The following is an 18,138-nucleotide window of genomic DNA, read 5'->3' as shown; positions in this document are numbered from 1 at the left end:
TAACATTTTGGATGATCAGATCCCTTCAAAATACCTACACTGATACTTAGGCATCAATGTGTTAATAACAGGAGGTGAAATGTAAGGCAAAGCCTTCCTGAAACCAGGTCACAAGAGTATGTCAGAGTAGCACATGTTTGAAACTTCAGCACCCGGAGGGTGGATAAAGATAATAGAGAGAGTTGTGAGTTTGAGGCAAGCTTTGATTCCATAGTTACACCCTGTCACAAACTACCAGAAATAAATGAGAATACAGAATAGTAGCAAAGAGAATGTCTTGCTCTTTCTGCCATGTGTGGACACAGCATGAATGAGCCCATTAAGAAGCAGGTGAGGACTCTCAACCAGAGACTCAATAGGTTGGCACTTTATTTTTTAGTATCTTCCCTGCCAGAATTCTAAAAAGCAGTTTTAATCTATGGCATATTCTTGTAGCAGCCTAACAAGACTAAAATAGAGCCTAATATAGTTTTAAAGCTTATTCGAACAATCTAAGTCCTATGAGTAGCATACTGGGGTAACCACAAAAGTGGCAGGGGGTAGTTAGAAATCTCTCTCACGTAGTCCACATAGAAAAGATGGTGGTTTAGACAAAAGTGCTAGCAGTGAAGAATTGTCCATTCTGGATGCCACTTTGAATGTAAGCTTCCTAAAAGACATGCACATGTGCATGAGTATGAGTACACATGTGTGCACACACACTCAGAAGCACACATGTACATGTATACACATGCATGTACACACCCACACACAATAGTGGTAAGGGACATATGTTTGAAAATGACTTGAAGGCTTCTGATTGAGCAACTAGCCAGACAGGGCTTCAAGAGTGACACAAGACCCAACGTTTAATGTCTATTTATGTCTACCTGTGTATGTGCGTAACATGTGTACTGATGGAGGCCAAAAGAAGGCATCAGATGCTCTGGAACTAGAGTTATAAGGACGTGTGAGCTCCCCAACACAAGTGTTGGAAAACAAACTTAGGTCCTCTGGAATTGCTGCAAGTACTCTTACATATTAAGCCTTTTCTTGGACTAGTAGATACATTATTTTTAGTGAGAAATAAAAACTAGCGGCAATGAGCCTAAAGTTCAAGGCCTTTGAAGATTATAGATATTGTAGTCACTTGTAATATAAATGATATTTTTAAAGTGCGTGCTATTTTAAAAGACTGGGAAACTAAATGCAATCACCAATGAAATGAGTGTTCCTATTTGTTCTTATGGAAGATAATGTAATTGTCAGGAAATTCCCACACCATGAATTCCAGAGGGCACTCATTCAATCCTAGAATTGCAAACGGTTATATTTCATCTATTTGGTAACCAGGCAGTAAAGTTCCTGACTAGATCTTGAGTCACATCCAACTTCACTCCTCACACACACACAATCTACTGAGCATTCTTTTGTGTTAAAACTACCCAGCATATTACAAATCTAACTAACTTCCCCATCTCTTTCACTAACCTCTAATCTCAAACCACTTTCACCACTCATCAGGATTAGAGCACAGTTTCCCACCTTGACCTTATTCCTTCTATCAACTCTTATGCTGGGTGCAGCAGCCCACTATCCCTCAGAGAACTCATTCTAAAATATAGAGCCATTCACTTAACTCCTTGCTTGAAATCCTCCCATAGCTTCCCATTGTAGTTAGAATACAACCTAAGATCCTTAGCAAGGTATATAAGAGCTGACTTAATTTGGTCCCTGCTCACATCTCTGATCACAAACATGACCTGAAGATTCTCTCCTTGTCTGGGCTTTCAGGTCTGCTGACCTTCAGTAACTTCTGCTTCTTTTTGTTCATGTAAATGCAGTTCAAATAACTGCTTCCCTTAGGAAGGTCTTTTCCCGAAATGCATCTTAGCTGAAGCCCTTTGCCTGGATTTGATTTGCACTGGAACTCAGAAAAAAATTCTAAAATTTACTATAGGAAGACTTACTAGATTTTGTTGTAACTAACTTTGAGATCTGCTCATGTTTCCTAGTTATCTCCTAACTGCACCTCACTTTCTTGCCTACCTCATGATATGTAAGATTCAATATATCTAATTATTTATCTACTTAGAAGGATATTTGTGAGACATACTTCTGAATCAAATGATAAGAAGGAACAAAACTGTTGATACAGGTGTAGACATCTTAGATATGTGTAAAAATTGTCATGAAATGAAAAGCTTTATTTTTCATTTTAAGCCAAAGCCAGGCTTAAACCCAATTAGTTTATGTGCTAAGATCCTACAAGGTTTACTTTCTAGTTCTTCTTAGAAGATCTCTGTGTATGTGTAAATATCCTCAAAGGGTTCAAGGGGCAAAGAACAAATAATCTTTCAATTTAAAGAGATAAGACTGGCTGAAACTTCTGGCAAGAATACTTTGTTCCTGGGAAGTTGTCAGTTAATCAGAATGGATCAACATAAACTTTTCTCTGTCTTTTATTACAAGTCTTACCTTTTACATACAAAAAAATAAAAAACAGAAATATAAAAATAATATATACAATGGCAAAGACAGCTTGGCAGCAGGGAGGACAACAATGGGAAAGGGATTTCAAATGTGCTGCAAGATGAAAAGCAGATTCAGAATTAACATCAGACTTGGCAGAAGAGAAGAATAGAAACTGAAGCACTATATGACCAAGGAGAGGAGCTCAGATACTCAGCAACTCATAGAAATCCCAAGAGATAGAGGGAATAAACTATGCATCAACCAAGCAGAAATAAAACCTGGCACAGAAGCCAAGGATTGGTTGAAGACACAAGTGATTAAACCTGTAGGTATCTTTCCCTGTGTAGTAGTGGGGAAAGGTTTTAGCTTCAGAGAAATTAAAAAGGCTAAAGAAATTCCAGTCCTATAGAGGTAGAACATATGTAGTCAGAGGAGAACATTATATCCTGAATTTAAGAATGATCACTTCTCCATGCAGGGGTAAACATAGGACCCTACACATTCGTAGCAAACGTGAACTTTAGTCTTCGTGTTAGCCTCCTAACAAGTGAAGTAGAGGCTATCTTAAGAGGCTGTCTTGATCCATGTTTATTGCCATTGGATCCCCTTCCCACTACTTGGACTGGATGGTTGGGCCTCAGTGGGGGAGGATGTCGCTAGTCCTGCTAGGACTAGATGTCCCAGTATAGGGCAGTACACAAGGAGGGGGGTTGAGAGTTCTTCCACTCAAAGAAGGGAAGGAAGTAATGGGGAGAAGGATTTGTAAGGGTTGGAGTGGAAGGGAGTTGTGATTCGAAGGTAAAGTGAATGAAAGAATAAATTATTAGAAAAATGTAAGAACAATATTAAAAATGTAACTTAAATGAAACAACAAAAAAGAATGATCTGCTCCATTTTTCCCACTTCTAAAATAGCAATAACCATTTTTAGACTCTCCTTCCCCATTTAATCCATCCGCCCTTGTACTACAACTGAAAACACACACACACGTACACAAGATTTTTCTCACAATACTCTGAATTGTTCTGGAGAAATCTCCAGATTCCATTTTCTGGATACTCCCTGATAAAGATGGAGTGATGGGATCTAATTTGTGCAGTGAAGCTCACTGTCAACAAGATATTTTCTGTCCCCACTAAACATCCAACTTTAAGGACAGAAATCAAATGGACAACAAGAAAAAAGAAAGGGACCAGAGAAATAAAATTAAAATGGATCAGAGGCAGATAGCAAGATGTAAAATGAGGAAACATATTGCATTCCTGAAAAGAAAACAGAAGAATACAAGAAAGGAACATGTGACCTAAACACATGTTCTTGGCATACTACACATACACATACTAAGTTCTACCGTAAACTTCCAGAACACTAGGAATAAAGAAAATATCTTCATAGCATACAGAAATAATAATAATAGAATCACAATTATGCTAACTTCTCAGTCATTATCAAAGTAGGTTAGTAGGTACTGACAAATTTGATAAACCAAAATACAGTGGTTTGTGCGTGCTACTCTTGTAATTGCAGAAGTAGTTAGAAGGGTTAACAAGGCTGCTAATACAGCCAAAGTATGGTTGTTTTTAAACAAAATGCTCCACTGATTTTATGTTACACTGACTCTAAGCATTTATCAATTTTGTATAAATAAAAATTTAAAGGGCACTAAAAACAGATGAAGTGATCCTAAAGCATGCTTCTCCCAGTAGTAAACGTAGGAGTAACACTCTTGGAAAGTCAGAGACACTCCTAGTTGGGATTCTGTTCCCTTGGAATTAGTCTATGTTCTTTCCTGATCCTAAATTCTGTGCATAGCTTCTTTCTTGGACCACTGATGTGAGATTTTTTTTTCATGCTATTGTTTGTTATTATAGTATATATTTCTATTCAATATTTATCATGTTTTCAATAAGAATGTAAGGGAAAATCTAAAGATGAGGCCCTTTCGGTATTAAAACCAGGACAGGTTTGAGAAGGAGAAAGGAAAACAGTTCAGAGATAGAGAAAGGTTTGAATATCAGGGGAGTGAGGCCAAGCAGGTCACTCCGAAACAAAAAGCTGCCCCTGAAGGTTATTGATTCTGGCACTCATCATGGAGACCTCTTTGTCTGATGACTAATGGAACCACTTGCCAAGTCTCAAACATCCTTTCAAAAGATTTTGGAAAAGCTTATGAACTTTATAGAAAATAGATTACATTTTACAATTGCACCAGGCTTTTGATCCAAAACATGGTCCAGATTCTCCACCTGAGTTTTCTATTTCACTCCTCACCAAAGGACATTTGGTTTTGATAAAACTGTGATCTATAGTCAAAGGATGGAGACTTGCCACTCAGGAAGAAATTCATTTGAAAGGGCTTTGAAGCCAATTCCAAAGAAGAACTTTCTATGGCAACATTGTTGAAATCTGTGCATAGCCTTCCAGGGTGACTGCCCTAAAGGGCAAGGTTAATTCTGGCTTTTAAGTGTTTCTATGCTTGTTAAAAAGTCAGCCTCCTCACATTCAAGTGCCAGCTCACACTGCTAAAGTGTTTTCCTAAGGCCTCCATAAATTCTTCTTTCCCTTTGATGCTCTAGCAATCCACCATTTCCTTCCCTACACAAACTAGGAGACATGTTTGTGGAGGAAGGGGGAGGGAAGGCAATCTCTCTAGTTCCTCTCTACATAATAACAGCCCCCAAACATGCCTCCTGAGGCCTTGCTAGGTGGGCGTTCTTAGAAGCCAGTCTAATGGGATGCTTGACTGATGTTCATGCTTCCCTTCCCAAGAGGGATGAATAGTTCGAAAACTGCAGAGGCCAGCCACCCTCTTGCCACGGGGAATAATGCTGTGCTGCTTTATTTTCACCCTCCACAGACGTGGAAGATTAGTGGGCACTATATTTCGCCAAAGACGAACCTGCCTCTTCTTCTGCTACACTGGCTACTTAGGAAATACTCACTCCTTAGGAAATGGTCCAGAAGAGAATGAAAGGCAGTGAAGCCCTACTTGGACTCATAATCACACTTAGTTTGTGTCCATTATCACAGAATCCACAAAGTGTGCTCTGAAACATCCGGTCTGTGATGCCCGATGCACAAGGAAGGAGAAGCTCTGGGCCACTGTGGTGGGTGCAGTTGACAAGATGGCATCACTCAGGTTGACAGTAAGTAAATGGCTATTTCTAAGTTGCTCCATCTCTAAATAGAAATTTAGAAGTTCCTGGTGGAGTGGGTAATGACTGCTAAATATGGACTATACAGTGTGGGATTCTTTTAGATTTTTTTTTCAACCTCAAGTCACCCGCATCTGAACCTACAGAAAGGGCCTGGGTGGGTATGTATATTTAACACAGTACGGATAAAAGAAAAGAGTGAAGGGAACCAAGGGAAGGGAGCGGTAGAAGAAACAGTAAAAAACACCATTCCTTTATGAAGCCCTCAAGAGTACACCAAACATCGTGAAACAATAGCCACATGGCTCAGTGCTTGCTTTCAGCCTCACTGCCAGGTATTTCTGGGGAAAACTGCCTGAGACTGAGCACTTCCTCTAAGAGGGGGCAGGGCTAGGCAAAGCATAATGAGATGATTTTAAAGCCCTGTTAACTTTTTCCATTTTAACAGATCTTTCTGGATGAGGCACCAGCTCTCTTGGGAGGGTAGTTCTAAGGCATTCCATGGGACCCAAAGCCAGCCATAAAAGACTAGCTTGTGGCAGAGCTTCTGGGAGAAGACTGCATTTGAATTCCCCATCTAGTCTCAGAAGGTGAAAATTAGAGAGGGCCACCTTTTTTATTCTCTAGTTCTCCAAGGAATACAAGATGGAATGACCTAAGATTTCCCTCCATCTTTTGAGGTTTAAGAAGCAAAATATCTTGCTCAAAAGTACTTAAAGACATTCACATCTAAACATAGATTCATGGAGGTTGAATAAATAAAGACCACATAGCTAGGGAGTAGCTGAGTTGGATTTTAGAGTTGGGTATAGTGGATTCAAGACACATACAGTGTTCCAGCAATGAACAAGTCTCTAAGGATTCAAAGATGACGGGGTCAGAGTCCTATCTCTATAGGAGCTTGAATAGAAGCAAGAGTTTAGTGTCATACTGAGTCACAACTCTGTTTGAAATTCACCTTGGCATTGAATACCCTTTTTTTGTCAATGACTCTCCTCATATCTCAAAGCTTGCACTTATGAAATGTTGAATAATACCCATCACCAATTAAAATACAGCTTTTAATATGCTCTTCAGCAAGTATTCTCAGGTTCATAACACTATGTCAATACAAAGTATCACAACTTTTTGTTATTGATACTAGCCATCACTACATAGAGCTGAAGTTTAATACTATGCATTAGTGAAATGAACTTGGGTAGTGATGAAGATGAATTCATACCAGCTCTTACAACACAAATGGCTGGGGCCTGAGTCAACTGCCAATGAGAAGGCTGTGAAGTCCACAGTGCATTTATGGTTGCACTAATAAGGAAAAGACCTAGCTGATTTCTAAGGACAAAGGGAATGAAACAGAAGAGAAATCTTGCCACCAAGGGAAAATGCCTAGGTAGCTGTCATTAGGTAAAAGAAAGAGCCCTATCCTGTAGCCACTGTGCTTTTCATTTTGTGATCAGAATTCACATATCTCAGCAGCTACCCAGTCTCACCATAAGGCAGGTAATCAGCCCCGACCCTGGGCACAGTGTGCATAAAGCAAAAACAACAAGCTCTGTGCCTGCCTCCCATGGGAGACCGCAGACGTCAAAGGGGGTTCTGGTTTAGCATACCATAAGGAGGGATATGCAGACAAGAAACTCTCATCAAGCCTCTGTAAAGTCTTGTGCAGTCTGTGGGGAACAATAAGAATGCAGAATCTAAATGTAAGCTGCAGGCTGATGGGCCCATTAGGAATTAGGGCAGTCTTTGAAAGGAATCTGTAGAGATGACGCAAAACACCAAGCATGTGACCCAAATCATGGCAGGGCACATTGGATAGAGAGGGGAATGGGAATGAGCCATTTTCTAGTCTGATTAGTCTGAAGTTTCCCCTGAGTATGGAGAAGGGTCACTGCACAATTAGAAGCAAAGTTAGACTGAACATGGGCTGCTCAGAAGCAGAGAAGAATGACCTCTTCAGCTAAGCCAGGCTTTGGGGCAGTCATACAGAGATTGAGACAGATTCCAAAACAAGTTGCAGAATAGCCTTTTTGAATTTATTGTCAAATCATAAAGGCAAAGACAAAATAGTCTGCTGAGAGAATGAGAGGATGATGGGTTATTGGCCTTAGGATTGTGTAAAAACTCTGGGTCCTGCAGGGCCAGGCTCCCACATCCCTGGACTTTCCAGCAGAACTTATCCTCAAGCCCATCAAGAGATAATCTAATAAAGATCTGTAGCTTCCTGACTAGGAGACAGCTTAATGTATGAAAGGCATCCAGACCCAACTTTCACAAAATAGACACAGGCTCCTTCCAGTTCAGTTTTGAGGTTCACCATATGAATTGTGACCTCTGGCTTAGCTTTGCTCCTAGTTTATAACCAAGAGATAGTACCAGGTGCTGTGCCATATATCTCAGTGACTCTTCAGAGCTCAGAGGATGGAAATACTAGGTTGTAAACTGATAATCCATTTTAGGGAAGGGATTTGAGATTCAGACAGGTCAAAGCTGTTGTATAAGATTGCACAACCATAAGTGATTCAAAGAACTTAAGAGACAACATGAAATACCCAAACTGGCATGATTGGGTGGGCAGCTTGTTGCTTGTTCACGGGTGGTAAATCAAAAACTCAAAAATGCTAGAAGTAGGTATCCACATGTGAATGGATCGAGGGTCAAGTCAAGTCACAACTCTTCATTACTATGTAAGGAACAAAAGAAGAAAAACAGAATTTTAAGAATTCTTAGAAAAAAATCACTGCAATCACTAGCTAAGCAGATATAAGAGAGTGCCATGTTTGTGTTGCTATTTCCTACTGAAGAAACAGCAGATGAAACCAAAAACAATGGAAGGTAGAAGATATACATGCAAATGTCAGATTACCCATTTCTCTGGATTATGGGGGAGAAACTGGAGGCCTTGGAAACATGATGACTATGAAGAATTTAGACTCCAAGGTTGTCTACTTTATTTTGGCTACTTTATATCAGGATGACCCTGCTACAAGTAAATAAAAGTTAATAGATCTAAACAAGCAATCAAAAAAGAAATGAGAAGAGAAAGTGGTGATTAATCTCTAGAGAATTCCTCTAGGTCAGTTCACTGAACACATATATCTATCTGAATTGGCTTCCTCTAGATTCCTCTCCCGATACCTTAGATTCCAGTTCCACGGCATAGAAATTAATTTCACCTTCCCTTTGCTTTAACATTTTTATCTCAGATGAAGACTCTCCAGTATACATGTTTGAGAATACACTCCAACAAAAAGTTCTGAACTAAGGACAGAATAACTGATCTTTCTATACACAACAAAGAAATAGCACAGGTATGCAAAATGGACAACACAAAGACATTTTTTCATCTAGGATGTATTTAGCTGCTGTGTGTAAAAACAGACCTAGAACTGCAGAGATTGGTAGAAGATCAATAATGAACCCCTGCACTAGTCAGGAAGGTATGTAGATCAGAACAAGAGTGGTGATAGTAACAATGAAAAAGAGTAAGTCTGTGAAGCCAGAGAAAGAAGGTGGAATTGTCAAGGCATCCTAATATGCTGGTTATTATAGACAATGAGTCAAAACTATCAGAAACAAGGGGTGAGAACTGGAAGGAAGGTTCAATGGTCAGGTTCCATATACTCTTCCAGAATATTGTAACCTTGGGCAAAATACCATTTTTCTTTAAACTTCAACAACTCATGTACAAATAAGAGTGGTAATAGTTCTGTCCACTGTAAGTTGTTTTCAAAAAGGACATGAAGTACTGCATCCTATCTGGCAGAAAGAAAAAAATGTCAAAATGATCAAGATATGTGGGTCAGAGGGTAAGAGAGCTTGGACTAATGGCATAGGAAGCATAAAGGATGTAAATATGACAGTATGGTAACAGTGCCTTTCATGGCACCATCATCTGTTCTATGCCTGGCTCTAGAGAAGGAGGCAAAGAGACAAGCAAGTGTTCATAGCCCTATGTCTTCTTAGTAAATGTCTTTAGACACCAGTCACTACTGCTTTCAAAAGTGTGGCCTAAATTTTATGGCAATATCATAACCAATAAAGGTATATATTTCATTTTGCCACAGAAACCCATGTACACATTAATGTCCAAAAGATGAAATAATAATTTCAAACAGGCATTTTGAGAATTAAACTCATGACTAAGTTTTAATTCATAATACTTATACAGAAGTACATTACCAACAATATGATTAAAACAGTCAAGGGCAAAAATCAAAGATAATTAAATATAGCCCCCAAAATAAAAACATTAAGTTCAGTCTCCTTCAAAAGGGGACCTTCACTTACCTGGACAGTAAGCAATCTAGGAAGTCATCACTCAAAGGTAGCCTGGAAGACTTGCACATCCTTTTGATGTCTGTAGTGGGTAATACACCTTTTCTGTATACAAAGAAAGTAAATGTGCTTTTATGAATTGTATCTCATGTGAGTAAGAGTTATGTGCTACAGGAAGGGACATATGAGGTAGAGCCTAAAATGGAAGTATCAGAACTGGCATTGGAATTGACCGTAAGGAAAATCAGTCATATTGCATTTCGTTAATGGCTTCAACTCCAGGGGTGACCAGATTATTCTCAGAAAAGCCTATTAAAACTGTAGCCATGAGTGTCACCTTGATTTTGATATTTGAAAATATCTCCTAATTAGACAGGCACTTGGAGCCTTCAACACAAGTATATTATGACTTGGGGATATTTTTCTGGACTTTTCCTTGAACTCAAACCTAACTAGGGCATTCACTTTGATTTTCTCAGAATCAAGTTATATTCTCTATGGGAGACTCAAAGGTCACACAGAATAATTTCTCCAGTATTCTCAGTCAACCAGTGTTCTCTCATGAACACGCAAAACTAGAATCCAAAAATAAATAAATAAATAAATAAATAAATAAATAAATAAATAAATAAAATTGATTCTTTTTTCTGCAATATAGATGTTGAGATCTAAAATCCAAACACACATCAAGGTGTATATAAAAAGTAATCTGGAGCTAGAGATATGACTCAGTTGTTTAAAATGCTTGCTGTTCTCTCAGAGGCTCCCAGCACCCATGCTGGTGACTCACAATCATGTGTAACTCCAGCTCCAGGGGATCCGCCACCCTCTTCTGACCTCCACAGACACTACAGTGATATGCACATGCACACAGAGTAACAACATACAAAAGCACATAAATAAAAACAAAAACTTTTTAAACTGAAAAAATTTTTGTATGACCTAGCAAAACTGAACACCTATGGAGCAGTCCATTAGAAATAGATTGCCCAGAGTTTCATTATTTTTTAAAAAGAAATATCTCCCCCAAATCTGTAAGAAAGTTCATCATTAAACCCTATAACATCTTCAATTACTCTATTTTAGTCAAAAGCACCTAGAAAGAAAAGAAAATGAAAGAGGCAATCTATTCATTTTAAAGATAGAAGACCTCTATCCATCCCATCTCCTATGACTTAAGATAGCTTTGCTAAAAATGTTCAGTACAATGAAACATGTCAATTTCCTCTTTGCCTATTTTCATAAAAATACATAAATTTCTTTACTACTTAAGTTCAAAGAAACTTAAGTGATTTATTAGAATCAATAAGACAAATCTTACCTTTCTCTGTCTTCATATACACAGTTATAAATGAACATGTCAAAATTCTCAAACATATTTTTCTTGAACTTTTCATGGGCCTGTGCAATTAAGTATGCTAAGTCTGGATCCATAACTTCAGGCACACGGTAGTGGCGTGCAATGGTTATGAGCTCCTGGTCTATGAGATTCCCCATAGTGATGCTCATCAGGATATCTCTGCAAATAAAGTGGAAGGAACAACATTCACAAAATGACCTAGAAGAATATTTTCTGTCCCTTAATCAGATTCAAATTCTATTTTTATAAAACTTGCATGATGTCTCAGGGGACAATTATTTTTGTTAGTTATTATTTTCCTTCCTTTGTCAGCACTAAGAATTGAATCAGGCCTCTGACATGGGAAACAAGCCTTTTATAACCCTAATCCTCTTATTGTTACCATTATTTGCTTTTTGAGATGGGGGGTCTCAGTCATTTACTTAGGCAAGCCTTGAACTTGAGATCCTCCTACCTCAGCTCCCTATTAGATCAGATTACAGACCTGTGCTACCAGGCCCAGCAATTGTTTTCTTTGACTTGATTCATATACTTAATTTAGGAGCATCAAGAAGACACTGATGTTATCATGGAAAATAATAACCATCATACTATATAAATAAAATATTTAGTTCGCTTTGAGAATAATCTGCAATGAGGAAGTTAGTTGTTTAAATACCTGTCACCAAGTATATAACTTAGTGCAATATCTCGTCATCTTCCTTACAAGAAATAGTAACTGACTTAGGTTTCTGTTTTTCTGGAGCACAGGATTTGTAAGTCAATAAACTAGAAGGATATTTTGAAGAGGGAAAAAGCAGTTGTTCACATTTCTGTTGCCAAAAGTAAAAAATGATACACCCTGGCAATGAGAAAAAAACTTAGAAGAGTCATGTAAGAGTTCAGCTGCCTGACTCTTTACAAGACAAACGGCACTGCTAAAGAAGTGCTAAAGAAGCCAAACAATAACAACATATTACTGATGAGGAGGATGCAAAGCCTAACATATTGTCTGCATTGTTTACAATACATCATCTGTATGAAAGCTATAAATTGTGCAGCCTACACTAGGATGAACTAAATCAAAATCATTAAAATGAAAAATGCCATGGTGGTTACATGAATAAACTTCCACAAGAAAATTGACTTACTGGAAATAATTCAGTTCTTACGGAGTCCCAAATAAACATGGGAAAGTGAAATTTCATTTGTTCTTCTACTATCGTCGGACCTTTCAGATTAATAGTCTTTAGTTCTTTTAGATATTTCTGGTCATTATCATTATCAATTAAGGATCTCAGAAAGCTATGTATGGTGGTATACTTAGACGACTTGGGGAGGCTGAGACAGGAGAATTGCTAAGAGTTCAAGGCCAGCCTGAGCTACATAGAGAGATCCTATATCAAGTACACGTACACATGGGAGAAGAGATTTGGAGAATATGAATGAGAAATGATAAGTGAATGAATGTAAGGTTATCCTAATCATGAATTTCCTGTTCTGGAATCCGTGATCTTGCCACTATCCAAAGAAACTTCATTTTACATACAGCTCAGGCTATTGAGATTTCTCTACTTAGTTTTTATATTTTTTTAATGAAGGCCAAAAATCAACAAAAAAGAGTCCCTCTATCTCAGTAACTCAGGCCAATCAATCAGTACTATTAGCAAAGGATATTCTTTGTGGGAAACCCTATGAAAGGCACATTGTCATCTGAATTTCTCAGACTCTATACTACAGTTAGGTTCTCCAAGCATCAGAAGATTTCTCAAGGCACAAGCTAACAGGACCAAATAAAAGAATAGCAATAACAACTTCTACCATTTGCTGAAGAATAGTGTAATGGTTTGTATATTCTCAGTCCAGGAAATGGCACTATTAGAAGGTGTGGCCCTGTTGGAGTAAGTGTGGCCTTGTTTGAGTAGGTATGTCACTGACGGGGTGGGCTTTAAGACCCTCTCTCATCCTAGCTGTCTGGTAATCAGTATTCTGCTAGCAGCCTTCAGATGAAGATGTTGAACACTCTCAGCTCCTCCTGCACATGCCTGCCTAGACACTACTATGCTCCTGCCTTGATGATAATAGACTAAACCTCTGAACCTGTAAGCCAGCTCCAATAAAATGTTGTCCTTATAAGAGTTGCCTTGGTCATGGTGTCTGTACACAACAGTAAAACTCTAACTATGAAAAACATACCAGGTACTGTGCTACAGATACCTTTGGCAGAGATTATCTCACCTGAACTAAAAGGTTGGTACTATAATTATTCATATTTTATAGATGAGAATATGTTAAAGAATCTGTTCAGTTTTCCAAAAGCTAGAATGAGAACCTCAAAACCTATGTTCCTGTGTATTACTATATGTACTCTTTTGCTAGAACAGAATCTAGACTGATAGAAGAGAGGCTTAGGAAAAAACTTCCCTAAAGAACAAGAGATTTGAATTGAGCTTTATGTGCAGAGCTATAAATCAAAGCTAGTACCTTGCACATCCTAGGAACTCAATTAATGATTTCCAGCCTTGAGCTGAGTTTGTATGGACCAATTTCTCTTTGCAGTCCATGCTATGATTTGATTATTTCCCCTCAAATTCATGTACTGAAAACTTAAATCTCCCAATAAATGCTGCTGTTATTTGGAGAAGAAATTATGGTTAGATAATCTCATAAGGATGGGCTACCAAGAAGATGGTAGTGGCTTCACAAAAGGAAGAATAGAACCCTGAGCTAGCATACTTGCTCTGCCTTGCTATGTGATACCATCTGTCATGTGATTGTACAATAAAATAAAGGCCCTTATTACATAGCAGCATCATATTCTTAGACTTCCCAGTTTCAAAAAGTCTCAGTTGAACATGCTTCTTTGTAAACTACTAAGTCTTAGGTAGTTTATTTTAGAAACAGAAAAATGGGGTTAGACATCTCTGTTTTGAGAACTGAACTCAGTCAACACAATTTTAGAAAGTCTCTGTCACTAAGTATTCATGACATAGGGCTAACTGAATAGGAGTGCTGAGAAGGAGAGACCTGGATCATTAAATGCACTAGCAATGAAATAAACACTCATGACAGTGCATAAAAGCAAACAGCACTAATAGTGTGCCTTTTGGTATCAAGGATACCCATAGTGCTCTATGGGTAAGCACAGTGTGATTCCAATAAAACTGCAGATATGGGGCTGGGGATTTAGCTCAGTGGTAGAGCGCTTGCCTAGGAAGCGCAAGGCCCTGGGTTCGGTCCCCAGCTCCGAAAAAATGAACCAAAACAAAAAAACAAAAAAAACAAAAAACAAAAACTGCAGATATATGAGCCTATATAACATGGACAAAACAACAATCATGGAAAACATTGGTATAACACATCAGGGACATTATCTCTCCTTTCTTTTTATCAAATATATTTTTTAACTTTTCTGGGTCTCTGCAATAGGGAAATATTCCTTTTACTCTTGAAAGTAGAACATAGCATGAAGAGGAACAAGTGGTATACCCCCACAACAGAAAGGAAGGAATAGATGAAGGAGGGGTGGAGGAAAGGAAGGGAAAGAGGGAAGAATGGAAGGAAAAATACAAGGAAAGAAGGAAGGAAGGGAGAACAAGAAAAAGACATGCCCAGCAGTAGCTAGAAACTTTCAATACACTTCTAACTACGCTGATTATAGTGCCTCCAGATCATAAAATTTTATTTTCCTTTTCATTGCATAAACTGAAATTATCCTGGCTTCACTGCAACTCAAATTTATATCTGTTGGGTTCCCTGTATACTTGTTTTAAATAGCTCAGTATCTCCCATAATTCCATGGCTTTACGTGAGAGCTACATAACCAAGCTACTCCACAACAGAAACAGGCCCAGTCCAGAACACTGCAGTGTTGCCGTAGAATGAGAGTTGGGACTCCAACCCCAGGCTCTCCACCCAGATATCCAGGTCTCATGACACGGATGTCCGAATGGTGGCTGCTACTATTTTGCCCTGCATTTCCTATGTCCTTTGGGATTCAAAACATCTTGCCAAACTTCAACAAACAAGAAAATTAGGAAATCTTTAAAAAATAGTATATTCTACTTTTTTATTTTGGTACAATATAAACAGCATAAAATGTGCCATTCCTAACATTTAGGATATGAATTAGATAACCCCAAAGAACACCACACCCACTAAACAGCTATTTTTTCCTTCCTCCTACCAGCCTTCTGCCCTAATTGACAGCCCCTAATCAGCTTTCTGTCTTTGCAGAGTTGCCATTGTTTGATATTTCATATAAATGGGACCGTATGCATGCTTTTGTTATTGGGTTCTCTCAAGTAACACAATATTTTCAAGGTGTGTCTACATATTAGCATGTCTAAGTACCTGATTCCTTATTATGTTGGAATAATATCTCATTGTATGAATATACTATATTTTTCTTATTGGCAAATTCAAAAATATCTAAACTGTTACTAGCCGTTGCTAATGTGAACAGTGCTACCGTGAATATTTGTGTACAAGGTTTTGTTTGAATATCTGCTCTTAAACAGTCTTGCTGTGAGATAAGAGTTTTGCTACATAACACAGGCTAGTCTCGAATTCACTTTGTAGTCCAGATTTGTCTCTTAACTCACAATAATCCTCCTGCTCCAGCTTCCCAAGTACTGGAATTACAGATCTATGCTGTCATGCTGAACTTGGCACCTGGTTCCAGCTTGGAAGGAATACATGTACTCAGGAATACAATGTGTGGACTGTACAGTAATCAATGTTTAAGCTTTTAAGGAACTGTCAACCTAGTTTTTTTTTTTTCATGCTCCACTTCGGCTTTGAAAAGCCATAAAAGCTAATGTTTAGCTTCCACCAATGGTAGCCAGTCTTCACCCAGAGACCCTCAAACGAGACCGGATACCGACATTTTGCCTCACCACTTCTTATCCAGTCACTGAGGGGAAATGAAAATATCCTTTAAAAACTACCTAATAGATACTTCTGCAGTAAATAGCCTCTACAGCTAGCTAGTTCTTGCAGAGGAACCAAGTTTATTTCCTAGCACCTACAAACTGCCTGTAACTCCAGCCCCAGGAGCTCTGATGCCCTCTTCTGGCTTCCATGGGCATTGCACTTATGTGCACAAACACACAAGTGCACATAATTACAAATAAAACAAATTCTTTTTTTTAAAACAAATTCTTTTAAAAAAATCTCACCTACTAACTCTATTTATCTTGACGATTAATATCAAGTATCTTAACTATTTCAATATCAAATTACTTTTGTCTTTACCAACACTGTATTGCATTCCCAACACTCACATTTTGTACAGTTTAATACCATGTTAACATGTTAATAACAGTATTATTTAGTTAATATTAGAAAGTATACTGACATGATTCTATTTTTGCAACTAAAAATTCAAGACTGAAAAAAAAGGAGTGCCAAGCTCTTGGAGGGCAGTGAGGTAACTGCAGAATTCTGAAACACAAAATGCTAACCAGCTTGATGAGCTTTAATTCCGTTAGAGTCATCCTGTCAAGCAACAGTGAATCAAAACTTCATTTGAAAGGTTTGGACTTCGGGATATTTTTCTTACATATCGAATCATTAAATTCTAAGCAATGCCTTTCAAATAAACTTTTTAAAAACGAATTTCAGCATAAACAAGTCCTCAAGAGCCTAAGCCTTAGGCTCTAAGGCCTGGAAACCAAAAATCTGGTTGAGTCTAAATTAAAGCAAGCAGCAGTTTTGATGACTATTAGCACCCTTTTTCATTTCTTTCAATTTGATATTCATCAAATAAAATATGTTTTTGCTTCCTCTAATCAGAAGTCACACATGGTTGCTTATATCCTGTATTCCCTCAGGCTTTCCTTCCACCTGAAGGCCAAAGAAATCTCCACTCCATTGTTCTTAACATCCCTGCATGGCAAACCGTTGCACTAAGACATCGTCAGACAGCAGAGGGTTGCAGCGGTAGCTGGCAGAAAATATGTCATGTGAAAGAGGAACGAAAGCATACATTGAAATGGGGCTAATAGAAACACATGACTGGAGATTCCGCTAAGGCCTAATTGTAGTTCAAAGCCATTTACAAAGCTCGTTAGCCTTACTAAAGAGCTAGGCCATTACTGTCTTCACAGTTAGGTTGTACCATCTTCACAGAATACATTTATGAACATATGCTGTTAAGTGGTTCCCTCAAAAACTATGCAACATGGTAACCTTGCCATTGAGTCTAAAGAACTCCAGAGGAGAGGCAAAGGGAAGAGGGTCACTTAGGACTATAAGAAAGTCATCTTTGCTTGACAGGGCAAGGAACCTGTTTGGGGCAGGGAAATGGTGTGATTTAGTGGGAGTGGGGGAGCCCTAGACTGTAAAATTACACAGACTTCCAAAGCTTCCTGGTGGCCTCCAGGGCCAAAGAGCTGATGTGGTCCTTCTTGTATGTCACCTCTCATCCCTATGACCCTTTAATTCTTCCCGTGCCCCAAACTTTTCAAACTGTGCTTCCTGCTCTGCCTCAAAGAAGGTAGGCATGGGCCTCTGCTGTTGCCATTTCTTCTAGGCATGATATTCTTCTCTCAGAAATTTCTAACAGCTGAGACCTTGGGTATCTTCTCGTCTGGTCAGATGTCACCTTGTCTATACGGCTCTCCCTGATCAACCCTGTTAAAAGTTTGATACCTCCTCTAGAACTCTTCCAGCTATTTTCTGCTGCTGCTATCCATCACATTTTAGCCTATGTATCATGTTCTTAATGCCTTTACACACCATCTAGAATGTATGGTTTACAAAGGCCAGGGCTACTTGTCTATTCAGTGTGCTAAATTTGCACCACTTTACATAGTCCCTGGTATATTCTAATCTCTGCACAATAAATTGTTGGTTAAAGACACGAAAGCCTGGGTGAAGTTAGAAAGCTACAGAAAGCAGTTAGCATAG

The 18,138-nt window shown here is 38.5% G+C and overlaps 1 protein-coding gene across 2 annotated transcripts in view; it reads right to left on the bottom strand.

Annotated features, from left to right (window-relative positions):
- The window catches only part of Efhc2 (EF-hand domain containing 2), a 200,448-nt gene that overhangs the window by 21,948 nt on the left and 160,362 nt on the right, over positions 1–18,138 (bottom strand). For both annotated transcript variants that reach the window (XM_087599492.1, NM_001106952.1), the window contains exons 12-13: positions 11,209–11,406; positions 9,900–9,992 (exon numbers count right to left, since the gene is read on the bottom strand). In XM_087599492.1, coding sequence (XP_087455618.1) covers positions 9,900–9,992; positions 11,209–11,406 — 291 coding nt within the window. The remainder of the gene's footprint in view (positions 1–9,899; positions 9,993–11,208; positions 11,407–18,138) is intronic.

Source organism: Rattus norvegicus, chromosome X, assembly GCF_021556685.1.
Source record: "Rattus norvegicus strain SHRSP/BbbUtx chromosome X, alternate assembly SHRSP_T2T, whole genome shotgun sequence".
Lineage (NCBI taxonomy): Eukaryota > Metazoa > Chordata > Mammalia > Rodentia > Muridae > Rattus > Rattus norvegicus.
Note: the sequence above shows the minus strand (reverse complement) of the source record. Positions and strands in the feature narration are given on the sequence as shown.